This window comes from Colletotrichum higginsianum, chromosome 6, assembly GCF_001672515.1.
Source record: "Colletotrichum higginsianum IMI 349063 chromosome 6, whole genome shotgun sequence".
Classification (NCBI taxonomy): domain Eukaryota; kingdom Fungi; phylum Ascomycota; class Sordariomycetes; order Glomerellales; family Glomerellaceae; genus Colletotrichum; species Colletotrichum higginsianum.
The window spans coordinates 1541265-1558809 of record NC_030959.1 but is presented as its reverse complement, the minus strand read 5'-3'; the positions used below and the strand labels follow the sequence as shown (position 1 = coordinate 1558809).

The following is a 17545-nucleotide window of genomic DNA, read 5'->3' as shown; positions in this document are numbered from 1 at the left end:
TCCATTCCTCACATACCTACTTTACCATTACCTACCTACCTACCGACCTAGCACCTACGCTACTCCGTGCTCAAAAGGTAGTAGACAGGCACTCTGCAACCGCGCCCCATCCGCCTCTACCTCCTCCTCCTCCTCCTCCCTCCTCCGAGGTTGTCAAACTGCCCTGCGACTCGACTCGACCGTCACTATCTGCTTCCTTGTCTGGGTTTCCCTCTCTCGTCTGATCTTCTCGACGTTCGAATTACAACCCTCGGATCATTGCGAGACTACGCACTCCCTGGACGCCAATTCCCCAAAATCCTCGTTACCCGGACGGACTATTGGTCTGTCTTCTACCCACCTCGATTTCATCTTGGTCATCTTTTTTTTTTTCTTCTTCTTTACTACCTCCGCCATCTTCACTGGTCCGCCGCCGTTACCTCGCATCCTCACTTTCGCCCACTCTCCATCCACCGACGGGCCGCGTTCCTTTATTTTATTTTTATTTTTTTCCACCTCTCGAACGCTTGTCCAATCGGTTTCTCTCAACAACTGCTGTTGTCAATCGGCCACAACAGAATAAGAATAGAAATGTGTTTCGGGGCTCGAAAACAGGATGACGGCAGCGCTGCCCGCTCGCGGGACCTCGATCGTCTGATTCGCCAGGATGAGAAGAAACTGTCAAAGGAGGTCAAGCTCTTGTTGCTGGGTATGCCGACGCGACCGTCCATCTCGTGATGCCTCCTGGCCTGTCCGCTGACTGGTTCTTCCTCGACAGGTGCCGGAGAGTCTGGAAAGTCTACCGTGCTGAAGCAGATGAAATTGATCTACGCCCAAGGCTTCAGCAAAAACGAGAAGCTCGAATGGAAGCCCGTCGTCTTTAACAACATTGTCCAATCCTTCCGCTTAATTCAAGATGCCATGACCGAGATGGGAATCGAGTTTAGCAACCCCGAAAACGAGGCAAGCACACTCCCTCCCCCCCGACGAGACCAATCGCGTGCTCCGATTTGCGCGAGACTCGGCGACTGGTGCAAACAAGGAACCAAACGGTCGGGCTAACACTTTGCGTCTCTCTGTAGAAGCACATGGCGCATATACTGGTGGAACACGAGATCAACGCCCAGGATCCCCTCCCGCGCGATTACCTTCAACCTATAAAGGAGCTTTGGTTCGATGGTGGCGTTAAGCAAGCCATTGCCAAGGGCAATGAGTTTGCTCTCCACGATAATTTGGCATAGTGAGCACCCAAGCTCGACTCTACGCCGTGACGGAAGCGGTTGCTGACACAGCTAGCTTTTGCGACGATTTGGATCGTATCTGGGATCAGAGTTACGTGCCGACAGACCAAGATTTGTTGCGCTCGAGATTGCGAACGACGGGAATCACCGAAACGGTCTTCGACCTGGGCCAGCTGACATACCGCATGTTCGACGTCGGCGGTCAGCGTTCGGAACGAAAGAAGTGGATTCACTGCTTTGAAAACGTCAACTGCCTGCTTTTCCTTGTCGCCATCAGCGGTTACGACCAATGCTTAGTTGAGGACAAAGATGGCGTATGTGTGCCCATGTCGCGTTTCCCCGTGCCAAGCTGACCACGTCCCCACTAGAACCAAATGAACGAAGCACTCATGTTGTGGGAGTCCATTGCGAACTCGCACTGGTTTACCAAGTCTGCGCTTATCCTCTTCCTCAACAAAATGGATCTGTTCAAGGAAAAATTACCTAACAACCCCATCACATCACACGGCTTCACAGACTACCACGGTCCCGCCGAAGACTGGAAGTCTGCCAGCAAATATTTCTTGGACAAGTTCCGCGCCCTAAACAGAAACACGGAGAAGGAAATCTACGGACACTTCACCAACGCGACAGACACGAACCTGCTCAAAATCACCATGGGCTCGGTCCAGGACATGATCATCCAGCGCAACCTGAAACAACTGATACTATAAGGCAGAGCCTGCGATAATCGAACCACCCTGTGGTCCCAAATCAACCTACACTCTCCGTTCGGCGTGCTTGAAACATGCCAACTCTAATCGATACCCGCGGCCCACTTCGGCCTCAATCTCAATCCTGCCCTGGCTCCGTGCAGCGGCGCCCTTCATCCACGGCATCCGACGTCTTGTAGGATCACGAGCGCACACGTGCCAACGCCAGCTTTCCGCGTCATAAACAGCTCAACGAGCCCAGCGAGGCTCCTGAAACCGATATGGATGTATATTACTCGGATTTCTCTGTGTTTACTCATCATCTACTGTCCATATGCCGGCGTTGGTCTTCCCAGAGTTTCTGCAAAATGGGCGGCTGGAACACTTTAGCCATTTTTTCGCATGCTCTTTGCTTATGCGACGGACCGGTGGCACCGTGTGTTGAAAGCCAATAGAAGAGCAGAGCACTGCGATTGGCCCTTGGTTTGAGCCTTACGGCAGAACAAGGCTTGTGATGGTTGGGAAATGGAGGTTGCAAAAGGTGCTTCAAATGAGACGAAACGAAAGCATCCCAGAGAGAGGCTGGGCTAGGGATGTTTTTCTGGCAAATCGGGTGCTTTTTTTTTTTCTTTCCTCAAATCCTCTTTTTTTTTTTTTACTGAGGGCGATGGATTGATACCTAATCAAGTGTTTCAAGTTTTGTCGCCCGCGTTTTGGGTCCGGGAAAGATGTGTGTTTGGACGATGTCGCGAAGGCCATATGGCGCGCAGCGGTTGCGCAGCAAGCATCTCATCTTTGTCCGAGAGGAGAGGGAGCAGAAGACGAAGGAGAAGACAAACACTGTACAAAACATGTTAAAAATCATCCAAAGAACGAAGTGCCCCAAATGGGACAGTCTTGCCTCGAAGAGAAAAAAAAGCCGAATCCTGTCGCGTATCGTATGCGTGTGAGCTTCGCATTGACAACATCAGGCCATTAACTCTGGCATCCAAAATAAGTCAGGGCTAGAATATTTCCACTCCTTGGTCTCCCATGCAGAGTCTCGTAGATAGACAAAGCCCCGATGGTAGGCTGTCATTGTTTCGGCGACGCTTGATCCTCCCCAGGCCTACCCAAGTAAGCACACTCGGAGCGTTTCAAGCACGGATTCACCAACAGACGAACTTGGGAGAAACAAAATAAGGAACCCAAAACGTGGGAAGGGGGGGCGCGAAGGCAGCAAAATAAAATAAAAAATGAGTGGATTGCCGACGAGGCGAAAGGAAAGACATGGCTAAGGAACGGACGACTCGGAGCTTCTTGCTTTTGACTCCTGCCTTTAACTTTCCTCCAACCCTCCCCCCCTCTACCTCTTCGGAAGGGACCACGGGCGGAGGAGGGGGGAGTAGTAGGACTTTTTGACCATGCTAGGCTTATCTTGGAGTGAGCGGATCTGGACTGCTGCCGTCTACCACGCTACGCGGCCCTTGAGCTGTCGCCGAGGGTTTCTAGACGGGGGGTACGTGTACTTCGTGGGCAAACGATGCGGAGAACACTCAGGCCCAATCGCGGCATACGCTCGACAGTAGCAGCGGCCGACATTGAAGACACTGAAGACATTAAGAAGACGATGATGAAAGATTCGTATCGAAGACCGACAACGGGTGGCTGCGCCATTGACGACGCGAGAAATAGCGCTTGGGCTGAGTGCAGTGTCGCGACGGGCGACAGGAAGATGGGGGGGAGGGGGGGGTCAAAGACAAGCACCGGCGCGCGGGACGGGACGCAAAGGCCGATCGGACCGGGGCCGATCATCACATTTTCCCGACAAAGCGCATCGGACAATTCGGCGTCATTCGATGTTTCTCGCACTGTAAATGCTCCCCGGCTTCTGTCACAGACACGCACAGTGCAAACAACTGTCCGTTGGCCGAAGTTCAGGGATGAGAGCTCCGATTGCGAAGCCGTCGCGCGGGCAAAGCTACCCCGCCGTTATCGCCTTCTCCTCTCCCGCCCCACCAAGCTCGTCACAACCTCGAATCACCACCATCCATCCCCCCATCCCCGACCTAACCTCCAACGTCACTTCGGTCCGCCGCCCCCGTCCGAACAACCCAATTCCTTTAAACAAACAATGCGCCTCGTCCTACGGACCCTTCGCCCTTTTGCATCCTCCTTCCTCAACCCTGCCGCCCACCGCCTCGTGCCCTTTCGCAAAATGACCACTGCCACAACCACCTCCGCCTCCCCGGTGCTCAAGAAGCCCGTCAAGCTGGCCTGCATCCAGCTCGCCTCGGGCGCCGACAAGGCGACCAACCTCTCCAATGCCCGCGCCAAGGTCCTCGAGGCCGCGCGCGACGGCGCCAAGATTGTCGTGCTCCCGGAGTGCTTCAATTCGCCCTACGGCTGCGACTACTTTCCCAAGTACGCCGAGACCCTGCTGCCCTCACCGCCCACGCGGGAGCAGTCGCCCAGCTTCCACGCGCTGGCCGCCATGGCCTCCGAGAGCGGTGCCTACCTCGTTGGCGGCTCCATCCCCGAGCTGGACGGCGAGACGGGCAAGTTCTACAACACGAGCCTCGTCTTCTCGCCCGAGGGCGCGCTGCTGGCCACCCACCGTAAGGTGCACCTCTTTGACATCGACATCCCCGGCAAGATCACCTTCCGCGAGTCAGAGGTCCTGAGCCCCGGCGACGCCGTCACCGTTGTCGACCTGCCCGGATACGGCCGCATCTCGGTCGCAATCTGCTATGACATCCGCTTCCCCGAGCTCGCCGCCATCGCCGCGCGGAGGGGCTGCTTCGCGCTCGTGTACCCGGGCGCCTTCAACCTGACGACGGGGCCGATGCACTGGCGTCTGCTGGGCCAGGGCCGCGCCATCGACAACCAGATTTACGTCGCCCTGTGCAGCCCTGCGCGCGACCTCGGCGCCACCTACCACGCCTGGGGCCACAGCCTCATCGTCGACCCCATGGCGAACGTGCTGGTCGAGGCCGAGGAGGGGGAGGGCATCGTCGCCTGGGAGCTGGACGGGAACAAGATTGAGGAGGCGAGGCGGAACATCCCCATCAACACGCAGAGGCGGTTCGACGTGTACCCGGATGTGAGCCAGCCCAAGGTTGAGTCGTAAGTGGGCAGAGGAATGGTTTGGTCTCGGGGGGGGAGGCTGGAAAACGCCCTCCCGCAGGGCATGTATAGAAGAGGAGGGGTGTTTTGCATGTATGTCAAGGTGCCGCCCGCGAAAGTACACGGCGGTTTCGGTCGTCGAGGACGTTGGTCCCCCGCACGGTTGTCGACACTTCCCGTCTCCCGTGTGGAGGAGAGTGCTGCGTCTTTATCTTGTTTCTCGTTCGGGTGTCGCGCCGCTCATAGTTTTTGCTGGCATTTTGTTCTGTTGCGGTCTCGAGTTGAGTGCCTTGACCGAGACGGGATACCCCTTTTCCTTCCCTCTCACCAAATCTGCATTTGGAAGCCTTGGATGCTTCGACTGCCGGCCTAGAGACTTTGGCGCTATCTATCTTCCCGAGGAGCAAGCAGGGAAACTGACGTGCTCAAAACGTACCTTTCTTGTCAGGGACGGCGTCGACTCTTGGACGTATGGGTTCAGTCAGTGACAGGAATAAGAGAATTCATGACATCCGCACATCTCAAAGCGCGAACTGCAATGCGTTTCCGAGGCGGATGTCGGTAAGTATACTACGATGCAAGAATTCGGCGTCGTGTCTGCGCTTTAGTCATGTTTGACCGGCCAAACAGCAATAGACCCCCCGTAAATACGGCTTCCAAAGATTGCAGTCCCCGGATCTAATGTAGACGTCCTGCTTGATATCATTGCTTGTTGTTCCGGTTCGCCCGCATGCAGTGAATGGCTTGAACATCACGGACCGTTGACCTCGGGGTATCACTTAACATTGTGTTTAATAGTTCGTTTTCCCTCTGTACTACCATCAAGAATCCCAAGGCTCCCCAAGCTTTCCAGAGAAGTAACCCGTCGCGGTTAACACAATAAGACTTACACATGATTCGCGCTTTGCCCCAAGCTCGTGCCGACAACCCTTTTGAAGCTGTCTCGGCCAAAGACACAATACTCACTCAACATCATAACAACATCCTTCTCGCATCGCTGTCGGCGGCACCATGGCCCATTGTCAGACTTAAAGGAAGGGGAAAAAACATAAACGCACACGGCTTGAAAAGCCGGGGAGCTGGCGTCGCCTACGGTACAGTCGAGAAACAAAAGTCAGCGACCAACCGTGGGATACGACGCGCTCAACGCCATTGGCCGCCGTCTTCTACGTACAAATTTCGACTGGCCAAAGCGAAGCATTCACCGTGCTTAGATGAACATGCAACCAAAAGCCTGACAGCTGCATACAGCTCGACTCAATCGATCGACGGTACAGTCAGCAGACATGAACGAGCAGACAACCCCCATTGGCCCGACACGCCTCCCGAGGCCAATGTTGCATCCTCGCCTCGCAGTCAACAGAGCACCTGAGCCGATACTTCTACTCCGAGGATCAAGTAAGCGTCAAGCATCCGCAACGCCATCCGCAACGCAGCGAAATGCGGCTGTACTTGGCATCACGAGACAGAGTCCACACACGCACACGCACACACACACACATCGACGGTTATAGACATAGACGACGGCTCGAGAAAACCGCTCACATGGGGTTCGTACCTGCATTCCCGTCCCAGGGGTGGTTGTCCCACCGCAACTCAGCTCCGGCTAGCTCGACAACCCTTGTCGCCCCATCCCCCCCCCCAAATCTTGCTGCCTAGGTAGGCGGCCCTACACCGAAACCAAGCAAATGCCCGCAGCAGATACTTGTCGACCTGTGTGTCCAGTCTGTATCCAGTCCGCTCGAGATTGGCTGTTACAATCAAGGCACGACTATGAGAGGGGAGGGGGGGGCAGCGGGCAAGGCAATGCACAATCCGCATATCTCACATCAGCCTCGAAATACAACGGTAATTGTCAATGAACCCATCATCCCCTCCGCGGTGGAGCTTTGGAACTGGCTCTGGGCCCTCGAACCCTTGCTGCGTGCGGTTGCGGGACTGAGCGGGCTGGGCGATTATTCAGACACACGCAGGAAGCGGACTATACGCCCGGGGGTCGTGTCTTCTTTTTCTTCTTCTTCTGGCCATGAAGATGAACTAGCCTATTTCACTAGCTGGAAATTGACCATGGCAATGCTTGACGATGATGAGCTGAAGAGCGGCATCATGATTCCAACACCTATAAATACCCCGACATGACACGCACCCCAAGCTTGAGATGCGCACTGAGGATCGGTAGTTTAGCCGGAAACCCAAAGCCACCATGAAGCTTCTCGCCCTCCTCGTCGCGCTCGGCATCGGGGCCGTTGCCCACCCCCAACCCAATGACGCCGCAAGCACCCTTGAGTCTCGACAGACGTGCTCCGGCCCCATCGAGAGCAACCCGTCGACCTGGTGGCGCGCCGCCATCGACCATAACGGCACGGCGCCCACGAGCTCCGACCCAACGTTCCAGTACTACCGCACGGCGGTTCAGTACGGCGCGGACAACACCGGCGTCAGGGACTCGTCCGACGCCTTCAATTTTGCCATCGAAGGTACGTGTGTGTGTGTGTGTGTGTGTGTGCGCGCACGCGCGCGCAAAGCTGTTTGCAGAGACCTCGCTACCAACATAACCTGACTGATACCTTCCGGCAGCATGGACCCGCACGGGCAACACCGTGACGACCCGCCCGGCCTACGTCTACATTCCGCCGGGCCGGTATCGCATCAAGAAGCCGATCCAGATGCTCGTAACGACCTTCCTCGTCGGCGACGCACTCAACCCGCCCGTCCTCATCGCCGACCCGGCGCTCGGCGGCCAGCCCGTCATCAACGGCTACGACGCGCACCAGGGCGACGGGTCCGCGACCAAGAACTTCCTCATGGCGGTACGCAACGTCGTCGTCGACACCACTGAGGTCGGCACGGGTGTGCCGGCCGTGGGCATCGACTGGAGCGTCTCGCAGGGGTGCTCTCTGTCCAATGTCAAGATCCGCATGCCTAATTTCTCGAGCCATGTCGGTATCACGATGAACCAGGGCGGCTCTGGGATTCTGATCAGTGATAGTGTAAGTTTGCCCCTCGCCCTTCAATTTTCTTTGTTTTTTTTAGTACCAACAGCCCAAAGGGAAGGGGAACGAGGTGGGCTGACACAATATACAGCAATTCGAGGGCGGTGCCATCGGCATCCGGGTCAATGGCCAGCAGTACCAGTTCAAGAACCTCTCCTTCAACGGCTGCAATGTCGGCATCTCGATGGACAGCGTTTACGTTGCCGTCGTGCAGGGCGTCACGTTCGCCAACTGCAACTTCGGCATTGACATGAGCCGCAACAAGACGGGCGTCGTCTCGCTCGTCGATTCGAGCGTCCGCGCCTGTAACGCCGGCGTCAACAACCTGGTGACGGGGTACGGCCAGAACTCGCTCGTTATCGACAACTTCCAGGTCACCGACGCGGCAGCCGTCAAGTCGGCGAGCGACGGGTCGACCCTAAGGGCCGGCTCGGTCGCGGCGGGACAGACGTGGGTCATGGGCTACGTCAACTCGAACAACCTGCAGCGCGGCACGACATATCCAATCGAGCGCCCGGCTGGGTTGTTATCTGCGGGCAAATACTTCACCGCCCCGCTACCTCAATACGAGAAGTATGCACTGGATCAGTTTGTCAACTTGAAGGGCGACCCGCAGTATCCCGTCTACGGAGACAACAGCCGCGATGACGGGCCGAACATCAACGCCATCCTGCAGAAGTACAAGGGTTGCAAGATCATCTTCGTGCCCCAGGGCATTTACCTCACCAAGGAGACAATCTACGTTCCTCCCGGCACGAGGCTTATTGGCGAGACCCTCAGCATCTTCAACGGTACGTCCTTAGCTCGGGAAACGCAAGCCTCCCTTGGGACAGAGTGGTAACTTTGACAGGTATCGGATCGCGATGGTGGAACCCCGACGACCCTCAGCCCATTCTAAAGGTCGGCAACCCCGGTGAGACGGGCGTTGCGCAGATCACCGACATCACTGTCGAGGTCGGCGACGTTCTCCAGGGAGCAACCCTCGTGCAGGTAAACATGGCGGGATCCAAGCCCGGCGACGTTGGCATCTGGAGCAGCGTCTTCCGCGTCGGCGGCACCAGGCACTCCATCACCAACACCAACTGTGTCGGCGGGAACCCGGCCGCCTGCAAGGCGGCCTTCGCACTGATGCACGTCACTTCGACTGCCTCTGCCTACTTGGAGAATGTCTGGGGCTGGGTGGCTGACCACTCGCTCGACACCTTTGGCGGCGCGCAGAACATTGCCGTCGGGCGTGGAGCGCTCATCGAGAGCACCAAGCCCACGTGGCTGGTTGGAACCAGCTTCGAGCACTGCGTCTTGTATCAGTACAATCTCCACAACGCGCAGAACGTTTACATCTCGTTGGAGCAGACAGAGAGCGCGTATTGGCAGGGACAAGGCACTCCTCTAAGGGCGCCGAGCCCCTGGACGGTAAAACCGGCATACGGCGACCCTGACTTCAGCAACTGTGCAGCTCAGGGGCAGGGCAACAGTGACCACTGCTTCCGGTCGTGGGGCCACTACATGACGGGCAGCTCCAAGATCGTGATCCACGGGTCGGCTCTGTGGGCGTTCTTCAACGGAATGAACGACAACCAGTGGCATAACCCGCAATGCGAAAACACGGGAGGCATTTGCATGACCAATCAGGCGTTCGCCGACAGCGCCAAGTCAACGTATTGGTTCGGCTTGAGCACGAAGAGTACGACGATCCTTCTGTACGACAAGACGGGCGGCACCGTGTGGGAGGTGTATGCGAGGGATAACCCGGGGTCGTGGGGCGGCGTTGTTGCCGCGTATCTGAGGGACTCGGGCGCTTGAGGTGTAGTGGTCGCGGTTGGCTGTGCGGCGGCGTCCCAAAGGGGCCCGCAGTCGAGGACAGGCGCTCGTCCCAAACTTCAGACAGGGGTCGTATGTTGCGGCCCGACGACAAACACGAAATGTAGGCCGTGTGAATGTAGCAATGTAGCGTATACCGATACCCGATACCGGAACTTGGGGATCGAAGTGTAGTCGGACGAACTGACCGAACGAAACGTCGCATCAATTTGCGTCGAGGCCTCTTTGATGGTTCCAGCAAGGGCCCCTTTGTCGATTGTCTTGACTTTTAAGTCCTTTGTCACAATGCATGACCGCACTCGGACTCGTTCTCGTCAGTGCTAACTAACTCGGCCGAAGAGTTTCTGGGTCGGCCGTCCCCCGCTTTCAATTTATTCAGACTTCCCTCGGCTGCTGTCAATAAGGCATGGGATGATTGTCGGGATCTGGATCAATTACTTGCCATCGGCAAGAGGCAGCAACCAAGATCGTTGTACGCAGTCGTTTGAACCGCGTCAGCATGAAATCGAGACCGGATGCAGAATGCAATCCGCTCATGTGTGCTGGGTTGTCTGAAGCTTGTTTGTGCCAAATGGACCGCAAAGCCGGGATTGTCTTGTCTTGTCTCGTCTTGTCTGAGGCGGTTTTCGGGCTTTCGACCAGCCTCGTGTCTTTCATCGTACCTCGGTCTCCGCGAAACAACGAAAGAATTAGGCTGAGGTGAAGAGGGTTGGCTGGGGTCTGGAGCCATCATAGTGGCTTGAAGGGCGCTGGGCCAGATCCATGACATTGCATGAGACCAGAAGCCATTGAATTGAGACGTCGAACATGCAGTGGCGTCAATGACCCGCAAATTAGTCTGGTTACTAGAAACGGAAATTAAGCAAAATAAGGTAGAATGCTGCGGCGGTCCGGCTTTGGACACACCGCCCGCGACTCGCCATGTAGAAAGAATGGAAGTTCCAGAATGCAGATGTCAATGGCGACGCCGGCCCAAAGTAGGTGATGATGACTGGTGGATAAAGAGTGGCTTGATGCGCGTTAGATAGGTACTGCACCTGGGTAGGTAGCCAGCCACCTGTGGACTTAGGTACATCGTACTGTCAGCAGTGCTCGGATTCGGCTGGGGCCGTCAACCGAGCGGGGCCTCATCTATCAAAGGTGTACGTACCAAAGGCAAACACTGGGGCGCGCAATTCTGTAGCAGGCAGTAGCAGCTATGGGGCATTCCAGTGAACCATGGCAGGCCTGTCGCAAGTCTCCAACTGGGGTTAGAGTGCCTACAGATACTCTCACCTTAGGTACCTTGGGTACTCTGGATGGGTGGAGTCTGGGTGCACATGACGCTGGACTAAATCGCCGAGGTTCACATGCGACAACTGAGCGTCATCCAGCTTTCGACGCACCGCATCTGTCTCTTTGTTCTTCCGTCCGGCGAGTCCTCCACACCCCCCAAACCTCCGGCGCACGGCTTAACCGTTGCCATCTTCCCAGTATTTAAACTATCCGGCCATCCCCCCCGCGTTTCGGTAATCTTTCGCGATCCCCTATACCCAAACATACAGATTCCATCACTCTCCGACTCAAGCCCACCAAATACCCCCAAAACAGACAGTCAACATGGGTCTCGCCAACGGTATGTACCCGATCACATGGGACTTCCCCCCTCCTCGCCCAGCACTAATGTCATGTGCCCGCAGATAAGTTTCCTTCTTCGGCCGCTTTCGACGCCATCAACTCCGTACTCAGCGCCAGCGAGCCCGATCGCAAGGACGCCATCAAGCAGGGCAACGCCATCTTCGCCTTCACCCTGAAGAACGCGGCCGGCGAGACCGATAGCTGGCACATTGACCTCAAGGAGAAGGGCGAGGTTGGCAAGGGCACTGGCCAGAAGCCTACCGGTATGTATTGTGGACTCAATTCGGCGTGCGCTGAAGCCCTAATCTGACATACTCGCACCAGTCACACTGTCTCTGTCCGATTCCGACTTTGGCAACCTCGTCCAAGGCAAGGCCAACGCGCAGAAGCTCTTCATGTCGGGCAAGCTCAAGATCAAGGGCGACGTCATGAAGGCCACCAAGATGGAGCCCATTCTGAAGAAGGCCCAGACCAAGGCCAAGTTGTAAATTTGTCGCGACGGTCGTGGTGGACATTGTCTTGTCGGTAATACCCTGTACCATACCTACCAGTTGGATCGGCTATTTGATGCTGGACCTGGATGCGCGCCAAATGTAGCGTTGCCGTAGGAAACGAGAATATGACCATTTATCTTGCATATGATTGAATATTCCCAAGAAAAGATGAGAGACTCATGGGGGAAACAGAACATTGATACTGCTTTGGTATGAAGGGTTATGATTCGCGATGTGAGATGCGCATATGGTCCGTCGCATAGGCGCATTTGGGGAGGGAGAACCAAAAAAAAAAAAAAAAAAGCATGTGATGATGAATCAGTTCTTCGGCAACAACTTTCGCAACCTCGTGAAGTGCTCGACTGGTTGTACACGACTGCCACCAAGATTCGTAGGCCTACGCAAATTGCCCCTAGCCATGGCGGACGTCCGATGCTCATGCTGGTGGACACGTGGACACGTGCTTCCGTCTCCTTGACCGCGTGCAGCAATGCTGGGGCTGCGATGATGCGATTCCCGACCATTGCCGGCCCGAGTCAGTAGACCCAGTTTTGGCCGGGCGGTGGAGAAGCCAGCGCCGCGAGCTTCACTTGTGCTTTTCGGCCGTTGAGAGCCGGCTCTGGCCAGATGTGTCGCAATATTATCGTACGAGACCAACGAGTCGGTAACCATAGGTACGTTTCAATAACCGCTCGCCATTCTAGAAAAACACATGGATTCAACATTCGACAAAAGGGCGCCATGCGGCCTCTAAGACGCAGGCTGTAGGAACCAATTAATCCATGAGCAAAACCGCCACTTGGAATCTTGGACAGATGCCCCCTGGTTTCAGTCGCGCAGGTGCAGTCTCCTGGTGCTGGTCAGGAGCGCAGTCAGCTTGGGTAGAATGACCCGAGCTGACTCAGCAGACGCGAGTGGAAGAGGCCCGGACCAGCACCGGTTCCGATCCCCGGATGTTGCTTAACTGCGACAGAGCAGTGCAGTAGAAAAGCAGAAAGCTACAGCACGTATTCTTGCGGGTATTTGGTGAACTGTCCAGAGCTAAGCCTTTCGGTAACATTCAGTGACGCGGGATCCGACTGGAGTTGGTGAGAGGTCGGAGAAAGCTCGAATAGAAATGTGGAATGGGAAGCGCCAGAATCCAACCAATCAACCAGCCAGTCCAGTCCAGTCCAGTCGCGTCGCCGCAGTTGTGTGTGTTGCAGCCAGCGGTAAACCAACTCCAACTCGTGTTGAAGGCGGTCACGGTTGCCTGAGGTTAAGTAGATAAATACGGCAGAAAAGTGGGTCATTTCATCCCGATCCTGGCGCTGCTATCGTCGAGGTAGGTGCTCGTTCTCGCCCCCCTGCACCTGCCGTCGCTCGTTTTTTCTCAACAGCTGGCCCCGTTGCCCGTCGCCAGTCGCCCGGACGTGCCACACCAAAAAAACATCCTGCACCAAAATCTTTCGCCTGGTTCCTCTCCGCCAATCCACCAACAAGGCCGTCTTTGATGCGCCATTCAGCATCAGCTTTTCTGATCGCTGCGCTATTGCCTTTTGTTGCTGTCGAAGCTTCATTGCCTTTCGAGTCTTTTTATCCACTCGCATCCACTCCTGAGTAGCTGCTTCCCGCTGCAGCATCTGCTTTCGTCCCTCATCCCCCATTTTCTTCCCCCCCGTCGCTTTGTCCGCGAATCCTGCGTGAATCGAGACGCGACCCTCCTCCCGACGCCGAGTCGACCGACCACATTGCCATCTCCAACGACTAATTTTAATCCTGATACCGCATCTTTCTTCCACGCTCGTCATCATGGATCACCGAAACAGCACCCCGCGCCCGCGCCCGTCGCTCAAATTCGCGAACCGGAGCTACCAAGCTTCGCCTCTGAACCCCAACAAGCGACTGGGCACTCCCCAGACTGCTCCGTCCCAGAGAGTCCTAAACCGCGATCCCGCGCCCTCGAGCAACCTCAACACGAGCACCATTTCCACCGCCCACAACCTCTTCCGCTCTTCCTCCATTAGTGCGAGCCCGGCCGTTTCCCCCTTTGCGCCAAGCCTGTCTGCGAGCACTGCCAAGAAGGTATTTGCTCCGGGTGCGACCCCGGCCTCGCAGAAGGTGTATCGGGAGACCATTGCTCAGGCGACCCCGCGAGGCATGACTGCCAAATCCACGTCCGTCGACCTTTTCCAGATGCGCATTCCCTCTCCGCCGCCTGAACTTTCTGGCGAAGCACTTGCGCGAGACATCCCCCCCGAGCTCGAAGCCAAGGGCACCGTATACGCCGATCAGTACCTTGGCCATCTTGTCCCTCCCGAGTACGACGACCTGCAGCGCCGTCAGCTCTTCTGCGTCCTGGACCTTCGCCGCCTCAAATATGCCGCCAATGAGATCTTCAATAAGAAGGACTGGAAGCTCAACATCATGAACTTCGCCAAGGAGTTTGAAAAGAGTCGGAGCTTGATTATGCTTAGATACGGCCTGTACGAGTTCAAGAACGTCAAGCCTTCGGAGGAGGTGTTGAAGAAGTGGAGAGCCGCTCACAATCTGCCCGAGCCTGAGGATGACGCCGCCGACTCCAGTCCTTCAAGGCAGACCACGCGTTCCAAGCGCAAGGCCGAGGAGCAACTGACTCCCAAGGACGCTGCGCTTTCGACGGCCTCTCCTAACAAGAACAACAAGAGACGTGCTGTGGACAGGGAGGAGGAGCAAGAGCCAGCTACTCCGGCTGCGATCAAGAACAAGAGAAGGGCAACCGTGACCGATGAGTCGGACGAGAACCAGCCCAGCAAATCACAGAAGTCGACTTCCACTCCGTCGGCAACCAAGAGCATGTTCGAAAGGGTTGCCAACAACCAGGGACCCACCTCGACCCCCAAGGCAACCCCCAAGGCTGCAGAGGCAAAGCCCAACCCCTTCGCTGGCGCATCGAAAGCCACTGCTAACAACAACCTTTCTCGCTCCGTGCTCGAGGCCAACATCAAGCCCGCCCAACCGTCCAACATCTTTGGTTACCTCTCCGATGCCAGCTCTGCGAAGAACAGCGGTGTGGAGGCTGACGGTGAGAGTGAGACCGACTCTGACGATGAGGCGGGCACGCAGGAAGCTGGCCAGCAGAGCTACGAGCCCAGTGTTGCCGCTAGTGGTGGCGCCGATACACCTTTGGCCCAGCCGGCTTCGAACCCTTTTGGTGTCAAGAAGCCCCTTTTCTCCACTGGCGCCGCGACTGGTCCCTCTAGCATTTCGTCTGATGCCAGAGAAAGCACGCCTGGCAAGAGCCTTTTCGACCGTGTTAACAAGGGCAACGATGGCAACCCCATCCGCGCGGACTCAGCTGAGCCCACGCCGGCGGCCGATAAGGCGCCGTTTGCCTCGACCAAGGAGCCCGCCCCGGCTCCCGTCAACGCGACCTGGAACCCCAACTCTCCGATCAAATTCAACACCAATGCTCCGGCCAGCAACGGTCTCTTCGGCGCGTCTACGAACGGCTCCGGCTCCGGCTCCGGCTCCGGTTCTATCTTTGGTGCTAAGCCGGTCGCACCCGCCTCTTCCAACTTGTTTGGTGCTCCCAAGCAGGACGACAAGCCCAAGGCCGAGAAGCGCTCCCGCTCTGAGGAAGATACGGGGGCAGAGTCTGACAAGGAAAATAGCTCGCAACCTCCTGCCAAGTCGCTCTTCGGCGGATTTTCTTCGTCTGGGTTCCAGCCCAAGGCCTCGGAGGAGCCCAAGAAGGATGAGGCCGTTGTCAAGCCGGCGGCTGCGCCGACTTTCGCGTTCGGTGCTTCCGCTCCCAAGGCGGAAGAGACCAAGACACCGGCCCCGGCTTCAAACCTCTTCGGTGCCCAGGACAAGCCTGCGGGCTCTGTGATGCAGTCTTCGACTCTTTTCGGCGGCAACCCCCAAGAGGCGCCTGCCACTGAATCTGCCAAGCCTCTGTTCGGTGCCAGCACTTCGGGCAGCTCTACTTCTTTCCAGTCGAAGCCTCTATTCGGCAACAACGCGCAGGCGTCGGCCACTTCTAGCCTGTTCGGCGCTAAGCCAACCGAGGCTCCCAAGGCACCCGAAGCCGCTCCTGCCCCCGCGGCGCCCATCTTCAGTTTTGGTGCCAGCAAGCCGGCGGAGTCTGCCCCGGCTGCCAACTCTCCTTTCGGCGGCGCCCCCATGAAGCAGGATGGTCCTTCCGCACCGTCGGGCAGCAGCATGTTCAACTTTGGAGGAAGCCAGACCGCGCCCTCATCCAACCCATTTGGAGGTGCTGCACCTGCTGCTCAGACAAACGGAGGAGCCAGCGGCCCTCCAAGCTTTGGCTCTGGCGGCGGTGGATCCTTTACATTCAGCGCTGGCGGCGGCGGCGGCCAGAGTTTCAACAACCCCTTCGCATCCAACAATGGCGGTGCGACTGACGCTACTCCAGCCCCCTCATCTGGAGGCATGTTCAACTTCGGCGGTGGATCTTCTGCTCCTTCAAACAGCTCTGCGCCATTCCAGTTCGGCGGTGCTTCTTCTTCTGCTGCGCCGTCGAGCAACTCCCCCTTCCAATTTGGAGGCGGTGCTCCGGCCCAGCCTGCGGCTCCCGTGACGTCGACTCCTACTTTCGCCTTTGGCGCCTCGAATGGATCCGCCAATGCCTCGGCGCCCGCTTCTCAAAAGCCGCTTTTCGGAGCATCGACTTCGGCACCCACCAGCAGCCTCTTTGGTTCTAAGCCCGTACAGCATACCTCCGGTATGTTCGGCAACCTGCAGGCCCCGGCCGGCGCCTCGACCACTGGAACGAACTCGCCCTTCAACTTTGGTGGCGCATCCAGCCTAGCTACCACCCCTGCCAATGGAACCCCCGAGCCGGCTGCAGAGGCTGACAAGGCCGCTGGCGGTGGTGAAGGTGACGATGCCGACGGCAAGCCTCACGAGCAGCTCAAGCTTACCGAGGGTGGCCCCGGTGAGGAGGATGAGATTGTAGTTCACGACGTCCGCGCCAAGATTATGAAGTTCATCCTTCCCGGGTCCGAAGAAGACAAGGACAGCGGCGACGATCAGCCTAAGAACAAGAGTCCGTGGTCCACAAAGGGTGTCGGCCCGTTCCGTCTCTTGAAGCACAAGAACACGGGCGCCGTTCGCATGCTTCTGCGCGCGGAACCCCGCGGCCACGTTGTGCTGAACCGCTCCCTCTTGCCCGGCGAGACCTACAAGGCGGACAAGAAGTATGTCAAGCTTACCACCTCCAACGAGGCCGGTAACGGTCTTGAAACGTGGATGGTGCAGGTCAAGAACGAGGACATGGCCAAGACCCTGGCCGGCGCTCTTGAGTCTCACAAGTCGGCCAACGCCAAATGAGGGATGACTGAAATACCACGAGCATGACGCATGATGGGAGAATGGACCAAGTGTTTTCCTTTCCTTGGGGCGGACTGTCTTCTGTGCCGCCTTCGACTGCTTTTACGGTCCAGACTTATACTAGATGAAGAGAGCGAGGCAAAGAGGAAGAAAAGCGAGTTCGTGTAGCGAACTAAAGAAAGGTAAGGCATAGCATTGCTCTTTGGGCTTGGCGTTGGGAAATTTGGAGGTTTTTTTTTCTCTTGCTGTTTTTCTGTTTCTCTTCTATTCGCTTTCTACTTCTTCCTGGC

At 56.8% G+C, this 17545-nt stretch overlaps 5 protein-coding genes across 5 annotated transcripts; all 5 read left to right on the top strand.

Annotated features, from left to right (window-relative positions):
• Positions 1–570: 570 nt before the first annotated feature.
• CH63R_08897 (Guanine nucleotide-binding protein alpha-2 subunit) lies at positions 571–1933 on the top strand (the record flags this gene model as incomplete). Its single annotated transcript, XM_018303871.1, has 5 exons — positions 571–688; positions 758–942; positions 1062–1219; positions 1276–1534; positions 1589–1933. The coding sequence occupies 5 exons, from the start codon at positions 571–573 to the stop codon at positions 1931–1933; spliced, it is 1065 nt and encodes a 354-aa protein (XP_018155894.1).
• Positions 1934–4109: 2176 nt separating this feature from the next.
• Positions 4110–5021, top strand: CH63R_08896 (Carbon-nitrogen hydrolase; the record flags this gene model as incomplete). Its single annotated transcript, XM_018303870.1, has 1 exon — positions 4110–5021. The coding sequence occupies one exon, from the start codon at positions 4110–4112 to the stop codon at positions 5019–5021; it is 912 nt and encodes a 303-aa protein (XP_018155893.1).
• Positions 5022–7220: 2199 nt separating this feature from the next.
• CH63R_08895 (putative Exo-beta-1,3-glucanase) lies at positions 7221–9813 on the top strand (the record flags this gene model as incomplete). The annotated part of the gene is made up of 4 exons (XM_018303869.1): positions 7221–7494; positions 7595–8007; positions 8102–8801; positions 8861–9813. The coding sequence occupies 4 exons, from the start codon at positions 7221–7223 to the stop codon at positions 9811–9813; spliced, it is 2340 nt and encodes a 779-aa protein (XP_018155892.1).
• Positions 9814–11430: 1617 nt separating this feature from the next.
• CH63R_08894 (SCP-2 sterol transfer family protein) lies at positions 11431–11936 on the top strand (the record flags this gene model as incomplete). The annotated part of the gene is made up of 3 exons (XM_018303868.1): positions 11431–11446; positions 11511–11711; positions 11773–11936. The coding sequence occupies 3 exons, from the start codon at positions 11431–11433 to the stop codon at positions 11934–11936; spliced, it is 381 nt and encodes a 126-aa protein (XP_018155891.1).
• A 1797-nt stretch (positions 11937–13733) lies between these two features.
• Positions 13734–17255, top strand: CH63R_08893 (RanBP1 domain-containing protein; the record flags this gene model as incomplete). The annotated part of the gene is made up of 1 exon (XM_018303867.1): positions 13734–17255. The coding sequence occupies one exon, from the start codon at positions 13734–13736 to the stop codon at positions 17253–17255; it is 3522 nt and encodes a 1173-aa protein (XP_018155890.1).
• Positions 17256–17545: the final 290 nt, after the last annotated feature.